We start from the raw sequence: 12,610 nt of genomic DNA on the forward strand, positions 1-12,610 counted from the left end.
ATTTCATGAAGGGCATAAATAAATTACCTTGAACTTTGAAAAAGAGAGAGGTTTAGGATTGCCAGAGAAGGATTGAGAATGTTGGGTGTGGTGGGCAGAAGAGTGTCAGTGAGAACCCGAGGCAGGAGTGCTCCTGTGTGGGGCTGAATGCAGTGGAGAGACTGAGTCCAGGGAGAGCTGGTTGAATAGGAAGATCAGACTAGTGCCTCAGCTTCTTCAGTGCCCGCTGAGGATCTGCTGCTTGAGCTGAAAGGCAGGAAGTAGCCATTGTGAGTTGCCGCGTGAAGTAGCCCTCCTCCAGTGTCTGAATGCTACAGGAGGAAGGCATTAGCAGCAAAGAAATCATCTTCCAAACTAATTACTCATTTTGATATGAGATGCTTAGGAAAGGATCCATTCAACTGAGGCCTAAATATCTGCTGGAGCCTGGTTTGAATGCTGGTAAGTGGTAACAATGAAACACTCCTGGGGTTTATTAGTGTAGGACCTGGGGCAGTCAGTTTTTCTTCTGTAGTCAGTTTCTTGAAATGTTCTCTTCAAATCTAAAGATCTCAGAGTATAAGGTACTTAATTTTAAATACTAGAAAAACATATTCTTAAGCAAGGCAAACATTATTTTTGGATTTTCTAGTATTGGGCATTACCTCAGGTTTTGTCCCTCCAAATAAGGAGTTGACTGTATATAAAGTGGTTCATTCTTCATTCAGGAAAATCTCGGTGATGTTGAAGTCTTAGTCATGTTTTGAAAATTCTTCAATATTTAAAACAGAATTCAGTTTGAGAAGAGTGAAGATGAAGAAGTAAACCAACTGAAGCTCAGCCTTCTCACCTGGGTTCAGGAAGACGTTTTCCTGGCTGTGAGCCACAGTCAGTCCACCCCAAGCTCTGTCATTCACCATCTGACTGTGGCCCCTTCTGAGATGGATAACAAGCAGGGACAGCTCAATATTAGGCATTCCAACAATTCCCTGTATTCCATGTGTTAATATATGGATAGAGTTAGGCTTCTGTCTTTTATGAGCCTAGGACTTTATTTATTTATTTTTTTTACTTCCACTGAGCAGAGTTGAGGGGCAGTGGCTTCCTTTTTAGACATACTTAGCAAGAGAGTTAAGTCTAGTTTTTAGTCATGTCAAAATATAGATTAAAATGCATCAAGAATTGGTGAAAAATAGCACAAATACCAATAGATGAGGCAAAACATTTTTAAGGTGTGTTAAGAATTTTAATTCAGCTTATACTTACATTCCAGCAGAGTAATTATTAGCCTATGAGAATTAGCCACTCTAATTACCCTTGTTAGTTATTAAAATCAATTATGAGATCTATATATATGCACTTCATTTTGATTTAGTGACTTCAAAATACTTCTTCTGGCCTCCTATACATTTTGTTTGGCACTTGATTGCATTTATTACTAGAAAGCCTCTTCTATTTTTCTTTGCTAAAATTTCATAGCTCCCTGGCCCTGAGTTTCATTTTGATTCCTGACTGCATCTTTGTCACGTAACAGGTTTCATTAATGGATGCTGTTTTCTGTATTGCAAGCCCTGTTGTGCAGCAGATAGCATTGTCTGGACAGCTCCGAGAAATCATCAGGTTTCTAGTGTCAAAACTCGGCACCTTAGGCATACATTGATAGTAATCCCCAGATTCACATGTAATTAAAGGTCTACTGGTTAGCTTGAAGTTTTGAAAACCGTTGTTGCAAAATTAGGAACCTGTCTTTATTGTATACATAAAGCATATTCCAAATGCAGTCATTAACTTCTAATCTTTGAATGATAATGCTTCATGTTTTTAAAAAGTATTTATTTATTTTTGATTTATTTTGGCTGCGCCAGGTCTTAGTTGCGGCACACAGGATCTTTTCTAGTTGTGGCATGCGGTATCTAGTTCCCCAACCAGGGATTGAACCCGGGCTCCCTGCATTGGGAGTGTGGAGTCTTAACCACTGGACCACGAGGGAAATCCCAATAATGCTTCATATTTTTAAGAAGGTTTTGTGAATATGTCTGGATGCAGAATATGTGCTAGCTGCATGCAGACTTAACAGGGCTTCCTTTGGAAAACAGAGCAATTTACATTAGAAATGCCTAAATTATGCATGTTTCTACTACTCCAAATTTGAAGTTTTTTTTATCATTATCTTGTAAAAGGTAGATGCCGTCATCTCATTTGCTGTAAAGGAAGTGAGAAGTCATTTAAAATATATTTCTGCTGCTTTGACTTTTGTTTCTCAAAGAAGACTGTTTTGTTCATGCAAAATGTTAATGTCTTTGATGAATATGTAGTCCCCCAATCAGCTTATAGCTTACATTTACTATAGCTTGTGCTTTGTAAAAGGTACTCTTTTAAGTGCATTTCCTATATTAACTCACTTATTTCTCACAATACCTCTCTGAAGTATGTACTGTTTGGCGCCCTCATTGTACAGCTGAGGCAGCTGAGGCACAGAGCAGTTTAAGTAACTTGCCTGAGATAACGCAGGTGGAGCCAGAATCCAACTCTAGCCATTGCACCTCCAGAGTCTATTCCCTTAACTTGTCAGATAATTTATCCTCCCCAAATTTGTGGCATTTTGGGGTTTTTTGTAGATTTGTTAAGAACTCTTTGAATAAATGTTAGCATTGGCACCATTTGCTTTTATCGTACCTCTTCCACTTCCTTTAAGACATGTCTACTCTTGGTTCGTTGACTCAGGAAAAACTAAAATGGCAATAACAGATTCCCCTCTTCCCATTAAGGGAGACCCACAGATTTCTATGAATGAATATAATAGCAATAGAGGTATTAAGTGTGCTCACTTTCCTACAGATTCACTGCTTTATTTAATGCAGTAAATTGAAATAAGTTGCAATAAGTTATATAAAGTTTCTGCCAGAATAGGAGTGATGACCTCACAATGTAGACACCTAGTTTATTGACATTGTGGAAAATAATGTCATGTGACAGGTAATTGCTTTACTTGGGCTTGCACGTGCAATAGTTTATCTATTAGTGTGTATATACTTATGGGTGTGCATTTATTATATTTATGTTATATTGAAATAGGCAGTGCAGCACCAAAGGAAAATTATATCTTTTTCTGTTTTGCAAAATCAATGAAATGTCAGTACTTTTGAGAAAAATGGTCTGTTCAAGCCTTCCTCATTTCCCTTTTTTTTTTTTTTTACTCTTGTCAGTTCATCTGTGACAGTGGATGGGGTCATAATCCGTCTGTGCTGCAACTCCAAGACCAAGTCAGTAGCACTGCAGGTGGCTGGTGGTCAGATAATTAAGTACCTTTGGGATGAGTATCAAAATGTTAGGAAAGCATGTTTATGGCTTACGTAGATATTTAATTCTTGAGCACATATACTTGTATCTTATCAGTGCTGCGGTGGTTATTAGGTCTTTTAACTACCCTGAAAAACTATCCCTAATCTATAGAGTGGAATTAGCAGGTGTGTTCTCCCTGTATTTTCTCTTGTAATGAACTGGAGTACTTTAATGAGTTTCTGAAACACATTTGGAAAATGATTTAAATTGCATGTTAAGCATTTTAGCAAGTATTAGTGTAACAGTTTTTGGGGTTTTTTTTGTTTTTTACAAAGAGAAGATCAGCTCTTGGTAAACCTCATCTGCCAATCCTGCAGAATCACCCTCTCTGGCTGTTGAACCATGGAAGAACCCTGGTGAATTTCTTGTTCGATTTCCTTATCTGTGCGCACAGACCGAATTGGCCATGATTGGAGGAGAGGTAAGTAAACACAAGGCAGAAAAACTTACCACTTAGAGCAGTGACCCAGAAAGTGATAGCATTAAGTAGAAAGAGTGTGTGCTTTGGAGGTGGACCTGAGTGTCCACTAAATCTCAAGGCAACAATGAGAAGTTACTCACTGTCAACAATGAGAAGTTTCCTGAGTCTCAGCCTCTCAATCTCTGAAATGGGATTAAGAGATTGCCTGGCATGTAGTAGTTAGTTGATTCCTTTCCTTGGAAGTATAAATTCAAAAATAGAAAAATGCAACTGGCAGACATTTATCTCCAGTTGTACACAACATTCAAAGTTAGTTTTATAAGTAACTTTTGGGGACAACAGAAATGTAATCTTGAAACTAGTATTCAGTAGGTTATCATTCATCAAATATTAGAATGCCTATAATTGTGGCAGGTGGTAGGACACAGTGGTTACAAAACCAAACAGCTGACTAATTCCTGCCCTTCTGGAATTTTTAATCTATCAATATGGGTATGGCTGTCCCTTCTGATAGGAGAATGAAGTAAATGAGCAGGGTGTAATGGTAGAGAATAGAGAAGTGTTTGAGGCTAGTTAGAGGATGGTAGCTGTGAGGATGGGGAGACCAACTTTTGGTGGTCTGGGAAAGCCTCTAGGAGGTGGTGGTGTATGTGCTGAGTGTGAAGAAAAAGAAAGCTCTATCTCTGAGAAAGGGAGAGTGTTCCAGGGAGGAGGAACTGTACCTACTGTGAGCTTAGAAAGAGCTCAGCTTATTCCAGGAACCTAATGGAAGCCATGGCTAGACCTTAGTGATAGGCCATGGGAAGGAGTGTGGCTTTGCTCATTTAACATAGATTGGGAAACTGATGATTTTAATCAGGGAGTAGTGTGATGTGCTTCATGGTTTGAAAGGTTATTCTGGCTGCCCAGTAGAGAGTAGGTTGAAAGGGACGAGAGTTGAAGTGGCTGTGAGTGGAGGCAGTGAGGGCCGAAAGGTGATATGTTTGAGACATGCGTAGGAGATAGAAATGGCAGGGCTTGCTGATGCACTGGATGCGCCATAGTCCACTTTGCACTAGACCAACCACATCTTAGGCATCTTAAGTCCCCATTGCAAGGACCTAGATGTGAAATCATAGGGCAATGGAGCCATGTAATAGAAGAGTTTGGTTTAACTAGTTTGGTTAGAATTGTTTGTAATTTCATATTTTATTTCTTTTGAAGGAATGTGTCCTTGGCCTGACTGACAGATGTCGCTTTTTCATCAGTGACACTGAGGTATCAAGGCTTGTTCTGACACTGGATCTTTCTCAGTCTTGGCTCCAGGTAATATAGCTAACTCTCCCCTTTGCCTCCCCGACCTTTTGTAGGTTGCTTCAAATATCACATCATTTGCAGTATATGGTGAGTTTTTATTGTTAACGACTCATTCCCATACTTAACACTGTTTTTGCCTGAGAGATGCTTCATTGAAAAGTAAGTTTTCAGTGTATGAAATAGAAAATAGTCCCTGCTGTAATATCATTTGTCCTTTGAAGTCTTGATGACTTAAGATTGTTGCATACAATTTGTTGCTGTTTATCATGGAGTCCTAGACTGGAGAAAACTTTTCAAGTTCATTTACTTAGCCCCTAATCTCAACATAATATCTCAGTTGAATCACTCCACACCAGTTAGCACAGAGAAGGAGGTCCTTCCTTAAGCAGCACATCCTAAGGTAAACAAAAATTTTCAGGAAATTTTTTAATATAACTAATATTTTACTTTGAATTACCATGTAGGCACCAAACTGGCAATATGCTCAATCTTCTTTGTAATCTTTCTTTTCTCACTGTGGCAACCCTCTATTGTATATCTGAAGGACTCCATCTCATGGTTTGTAGGAAATCGGCCGCACTTTTTTCTGTGTTCCATGCCCACCCCACCAAGTGTGTATGTGTGTGCATGCACACAATTTTCTTATGAAAATAAAAATAGCCCACTTATTTGCTTTGCTTCTATTGATAACTTGGAAACAGGGAATCTTTCACTGATACGATCATAGCTTTATCCGTACAAGAAGACAGAGAGAAGCTACCCAATCCTCCCTGTGTTTTCCATATCAGTGGAGAAGTTGTGTATGGGCATGTGCATGAGGGCTCTGTGAGAGAGCACAAGATTCTGGGATAAGGTTGTTTATCAGAGGGGCTAATGGTCTTGAGGCTGAGTGAGAGAGCAGTGTGGCTTAGTTGTTAATTGCTTCCTTCTACTTTGGATAATGTGCAGTTTCAGCTGCAGTTAATGGAGAGTGGCTTGTCCTGTGTCTAATGGGGAATCTCTGCGGAAGGTGGAGAGGGGTTCATGCATTGTCACTGTTGTGCCCCAGGACACAAAGCTTATATTACAGGTAAGCTGATTTTTCAGGCTATATTTCTGATAGTCATTTGGCAGTAAATACCAAACAGAATTCTTGTGGATTATATTTTAGGCTCTCTTACCATTTGTATTAATTTATTATAAGCCTTTCCTTGCTAAGTTCTCTGTTAGCTTTATACAAAGGAATGTTAATACAGGCTCTGCCCAGTAAGGCTAAGAGGGAAACTTCTCTTAAAAGTCAAAATAAATTTTGAACACAACTAAATTTTGCCAAAAGTATGCTCATTTGACAGTGTTGTATTAGTTCTCTAAGAAGAGTTAGGTAAAGTTGTATATCCTGGGTATTTAATTTTTTTCTATTTAATTAAAAATGTTATTGATTTGATTTATTTATTTTAAGATGCCAAGGGGAAACTTAGAAGTTATTCATCATCGAGCCCTGATTTTAGCTCAAATTCAGAAGTGGTTGGGCAAGTAAGTACCATGTATATGATTAGTTAGCTTATTGTTATGACTTATGTGTGAAGACAGCAAGTATTCCATTAAGATTTTTAAAACTTAAAAGTCTTTAAATCTTTTATTACATATGTCTTCAATCAGATTCTCAGAGGTTCACTTTTTGTCACACTTTGCTTCTTATATCGTATGGTGTAATAGACATTCCTAGCAGAAGGAATCATGAGGCTCATTGTATGAAACAGGGCTTCCTAGGCTAAGGGGAACCATATGGGCTTTAGATGGCCTGTGAACCCAGGGAAATTTTACACCATCCTGTGTCTCTGTGTATTTGTCCGGGCAGAAGACACAAGGCTTTCAGCAGACTTATAAAAAGGCCTGTGACTCAAAAATGCCTGAGCCACTGTTGTGAAGGAAATGATCCATTGTTTGAATCTCTGAATTTGGGGGAAACTTTATACTGGAAAGATGTTTACTAATATTTTGTTAAAAAAGAAACTAGACATCTACACATGGAACAACTCCTACAGAACACCTACTGAACGCTGGCAGAACACCTCAGACCTCCCAAAAGGCAAGAAACCCCCCACGTACCTGGGTAGGGCAAAAGAAAAAAGAATAAACAGAGACAAAAGGATAGGGATGGGACCTGCACCAGCGGTAGGGAGCTGTGAAGGAGGAAAGGTTTCCACACACTAGGAAGCCCCTTCGCGGGCAGAGACTGTGGGTGGCGGCGGGGGGAAGCTTCAGAGCCGTGGAGGAGAGCACAGCAAGGGGGGGGGGGGGCAAAGCGGAGAGATTCCCGCACAGAGGATCGGTGCCCACAGGCACTCACCAGCCTGAGAGGCTTGTCAGCTCCCCCGCCGGGGCGGGCGGGGCTGGGAGCTGAGGCTCGGGCTTCGGTCGGAGCACAGGGAGAGGACTGGGGTTGGTGGCATGAACACAGCCTGCAGGGGGTTAGTGCACCACGGCTGTTTGGGAGGGCGTCCGGGGAAAAGTCTGGACCTGCCAAAGAGGCAAGAGACTGTTTCTTCCCTCTTTGTTTCCTGGTGCGCGAGGAGAGGGGATTAAGAACGCTGCTTAAAGGAGCTCCAGAGACGGGCGCGAGCTGAAGCCAAAAGCGTGGACACCAGAGACAGGCATGAGACGCTAAGGCTGCTGCTGCCGCAACTAAGAAGCCTGTGTGCGAGCACAGGTCACTATCCACACCCTTCTTCCGGGGAGCCTGTGCAGCCGGCCACTGCCAGGGTCCCGGGATCCAGGGACAACTCCCCCGGGAAACTCACAGAGTGCCTCAGGCTGGTGCAATGTCACGTCAGCCTCTGCCGCCGCAGGCTCACCCTGCATCTGTACCCCTCCCTCCCCCAGGCCTGAGTGAGCCAGAGCCCCCGAATCAGCAGCTCCTTTAACCCCATCCTGTCTGAGTGAAGAACAGATGCCCTCCGGTGACCAACAAGCAGAGGCGGGGCCAAATCCAAAGCTGAGCCTCTGTGAGCTGTGAGAACAAAGAAGAGAAAGGGAAATCTCTCCCAGCAGCCTCACAAGTAGCGGATTAAAGCTCCACAATCAACTTGATGTACCCTGCATCTGTGGAATACATGAATAGAAAATGAATCATCCCAAATTGAGGAGGTGGACGTTGAGAGCAAGATTTATGATTTTTTCCCCTTTTCCTCTTTTTTGTGAGTGTGTATGTGTATGCTTCTGTGTGAGATTTTGTCTGCATAGCTTTGCTTCCACCATTTGTCCGAGGGTTCTTTCCATCCGGTTTTTTTTTTTTTGAATTTTTTTCTTAATAATTACTTTTTATTTTATTAACTTTATTTTATTTTACTTTATCTTCGTTCTTTCTTTCCTTCCTTCCCTCCTAGAATCATCCCACATTGACGAGGTGGACTTTGAGAGCAAGATTTATGATTTTTTCCCTTTTCCTCTTTTTGTGAGTGTGTATTTGTATGCTTCTGTGTGAGATTTTGTCTGTATAGCTTTGCTTCCACCATTTGTCCTAGGGTTCTATCCGTCCATTTTTTTTTCTCTTAGTCATTATTTTTTTATTTTAATAACTTTATTATATTTTATCTTTCTTTATTTTATTTTACTTTATCTTCTTTCTTTCTTTTTTCCCTTCCTTCCTCCCTCCCTCCCTCTCTCCTTTCTTTCTTTCTTTCTTCTTCTACTAATGCTTTCTTTCTACATTTTCTGCCTTTTATTACAAGCTGTGTGGATGAAAGGATCTTGGTGCTGAAACCAGGAGTCAGTGCTGTGCCTCTGAGGTGGGGGAGCCAACTTCAGGACACTGGTCCACAAGAGACCTCCCAGCTCCACATAATATCAAATGGCAAAAATCTCCCAGAGATCTACATCTAAACACCAGCACCCAGCTTCACTCAATGACCAGCAAGCTACAGTGCTGGACATCCTACGCCAAACAACTAGCAAGACAGGAACACAACCCCACCCATTACCAGAGAGGCTGCCTAAAATCATCATAATTCCACAGACACCCTAAAACACACCACCAGACGTGGAACTGCCCGCCAGAAAGACAAGATCCAGCCTCATCCGCCAGCACACAGTCACTAATCCCCTCCATCAGGAAGCCTACACAGCCCACTGAACCAACCTTACCCACTGGAGACAGACACCAAAAGCAAAGGGAACTACGAACCTGCAGCCTGCAAAAAGGAGACCCCAAACACAGTAAGATAAGAAAAATGAGAAGGCAGAAAAACACACAGCAGATGAAGGAGCAAGATAAAAGCCCATCAGACCTAACAAATGAAGAGGAAATAGGCAGTCTACCTGAAAAAGAATTCAGAATAATCATAGTAAAGATGACACAAAACCTTGGAATAGAATAGACAATGCAAGAAACATTTAACAAGGACGTAGAAGAACTAAAGATGAAGCAAACAACAATGAGCAACACAATAAATGAAATTAAAAGTACTCTAGATGGGATCAATAGCAGAATAACTGAGACAGAAGAATGGATAAGTGACCTGGAATATAAAATAGTGGAAATAACTACTGCACAGCAGAAAAAAAAAAAGAATGAAAAGAATGGAGGACAGTCTCAGAGACCTCTGGGACAACATTAAACGCACCAACATTCGAATTATAGGGGTTCAAGAAGAAGAAGAGGAAAAGAAAGGTACTGAGAAAATATTTTAAGAGATTATAGTTGAAAACTTCCCTAATATGGGAAAGGAAATAGTTAATCAAGTCCAGGAAGCACAGAGAGTCCCATACAGGATAAATCCAAGGAAAAATACGCCAAGACACATACTAATCAAACTGTCAAAAATTAAATACAAATAAAACATATTAAAAGCAGCAAGGGAAAAACAACGAATAACACACAAGGAAATCGCCGTAAGGTTAACAGCTGATCTTTCAGCAGAAACTCTGCAAGCCAGAAGGGACTGGCAGGACATATTTAACGCGATGAAGGAGAAAAACCTGCAACCAAGAATACTCTAGCCAGCAAGGATCTCATTCAGATTTGATAGAGAAATTAAAATCTTTACAGACAAGCAAATGCTGAGAGAGTTCAGCACCACAAAATCAGCTCTGCAACAACTGCTAAAGGAACTACTCTAGGCAAGAAACACAAGACAAGGAAAATACCTACAATAACGAACCCAAAACAATTAAGACAATAGGAATAGGAACATACATATCGATAATTACCTTAAATGTAAATGGACTAAATGCCCCCACCAAAAGACACAGATTGGCTGGATGGATACAAAAACAAGACCATGTATTTGCTGTCTACAAGAGACCCACTTCAGACCTAGAGACACATGCAGACTGAAATTAAGGGGATGGAAAAAGATATTTCATGCAAATGCAAACCAAAAGTAGTAGCAAATCTCATATCAGACAAAATAGACTTAAAAATAGAGACTATTAGAAGAGACAAAGAAGGACACTACATAATGATCAAGGGATCGATCCAAGAAGAAGATATAACAATTGTAAATATTTATGCACCAAACATAGGAGCACCTCCATACATAAGGCAGATACAAACAGCCATAAAAGGGTAAATTGACAGTAACACATTCATAGTAGGGGACTTTAACACCCCATTTTCACCCATGGACAGACCATCCAAAATGAAAATAAATAAGGAAACACAAACTTTAAATGATACATTAAACAAGATGGACTTAATTGATATTTATAGGACATTCCATCCAAAAACAACAGATACACATTTTTCTCAAGTGCTCATGGAACATTCTCCAGGATAGATCATATCTTGGGTCACAAATCAAGCCTTGGTAAATTTAAGAAAATTGAAATTATATCAAGTATCTATTCCGACAACAACACTATGAGACTAGATATCAATTACAGGAAAAGATCTGTAAAAAAAAAATACATGCACATGGAGGCTAAACAATACACTACTTAATAATGAAGTGATCACTGAAGAAATCAAAGAGGAAATCAAAAAATACATAGAAGCACATGACAATGGAGACATGACGACCCAAAATCTATGTGATGCAGCCAAAGCAGTTCTAAGAGGGAAGTTTATAGCAATACAATCCTACCTTAAGAAACAGGAAACATCTCGAATAAACAGCCTAACATTGCACCTAAAGCAATTAGAGAAAGAAGAACAAGAAAACCCCAAGTTAGCAGCAGGAAAGAAATCATAAAAATCAGATCAGAAATAAATGAAAAAGAAATGAAGCAAACGATAGCAAAGATCAATAAAACTAAAAGCTGGTTCTCTGAGAAGATAAACAAACTTGATAAACCATTAGCCAGACTCAACAAGAGAAAAAGGTAGAAGACTCAAATCAATAGAATTAGAAATGAAAAAGGAGAAGTAACAACAGACACTGCAGAAATACAAAGAATCATGAGAGATTACTACAAGCAAATCTATGCCAATAAAATGGACAACCTGGAAGAAATGGACAAATTCCTAGAAATGCACAACCTGCCAAGACTGAATCAGGAAGAAATAGAAAATATGAACAGACCAATCAAAAGCACTGAAATTGAAATTGTGATTAAAAATCTTCCAACAAACAAAAGCCCAGGACCAGATGTCTTCACAGGTGAATTCTATCAAACATTTAGAGGAGAGGTAACACCTATCCTTCTCAAACTCTTCCAAATATAGCAGAGGGAGGAACACTCTCAAACTCATTCTACGAGGCCAACATAACCCTGATACCAAAACCAGACAAGGATGTCACAAAGAAAGAAAGCTACAGAACAATATCACTGATGAACATAGATGCAAAAATTCTCAACAAAATACTAGCAAACAGAATCCAACAACACATTAAATGGATCATACACCATGATCAAGTGGGGTTTATTCCAGGAATGCAAGGATTCTTCAGTATATGCAAATCAATCAACGTGATACACCATATTAACAAATTGAAGGAGGAAAACCGTATGATCATCTCAATAGATGCAGAGAAAGCTTTCGACAACATTCAACACCCATTCTTGATAAAAACCCTCCAGAAAGTAGGCATAGAGGGAACTTTCCTCAACATAATAAAGCCCATATATGACAAACCCACAGCCAACATCATCCTCAATGGGGAAAAACTGAAACCATTTCCACTAAGACCAGGAACAAGACAAGGTTGCCCACTCTAACCACTATTATTCAACATAGTTTTGGAAGTTTTAGCCACAGCAATCAGAGAAGAAAAGGAAATAAAAGGAAATCAAATCGGAAAAGGAGAAGTAAAACTGTCACTGTTTGCAGGTGACATGATACTATACATAGAGAATCCTAAAGATGCTACCAGAAAACTACTAGAGCTAATCAATGAATTTGGTAAAGTAGCAGGATACAAAACTAATGCACAGAAATCTCTGGCATTCCTATACAGAAATGATGAAGAATCTGAAAGTGGAATCAAGAAAACACTCTCATTTATCATTGCAACAAAAAGAAAAAAATATCTAGGAATAAACCTACCTAAGAGACAAATGACCTGTATGCAGAAAATTATAAGACACTGATGATAGAAATTAAAGATGATACAAATAGATGGAGAGATATACCATGTTCTTGGATTGGAAGAA

The 12,610-nt window shown here is 39.7% G+C and overlaps 1 protein-coding gene across 1 annotated transcript in view; it reads left to right on the forward strand.

Annotated features, from left to right (window-relative positions):
* LOC132418188 (elongator complex protein 1-like) overlaps positions 1-12,610 on the forward strand; it is an 83,397-nt gene that overhangs the window by 28,816 nt on the left and 41,971 nt on the right. The window contains 8 exon segments of the mRNA XM_069540344.1: positions 770-952; positions 3,186-3,291; positions 3,638-3,742; positions 4,946-4,999; positions 5,092-5,197; positions 5,795-5,810; positions 6,008-6,107; positions 6,477-6,550. Coding sequence (XP_069396445.1) covers positions 770-952; positions 3,186-3,291; positions 3,638-3,742; positions 4,946-4,999; positions 5,092-5,197; positions 5,795-5,810; positions 6,008-6,107; positions 6,477-6,550 — 744 coding nt within the window.

The sequence above is a fragment of the Delphinus delphis genome, chromosome X, assembly GCF_949987515.2.
Source record: "Delphinus delphis chromosome X, mDelDel1.2, whole genome shotgun sequence".
NCBI lineage: Eukaryota > Metazoa > Chordata > Mammalia > Artiodactyla > Delphinidae > Delphinus > Delphinus delphis.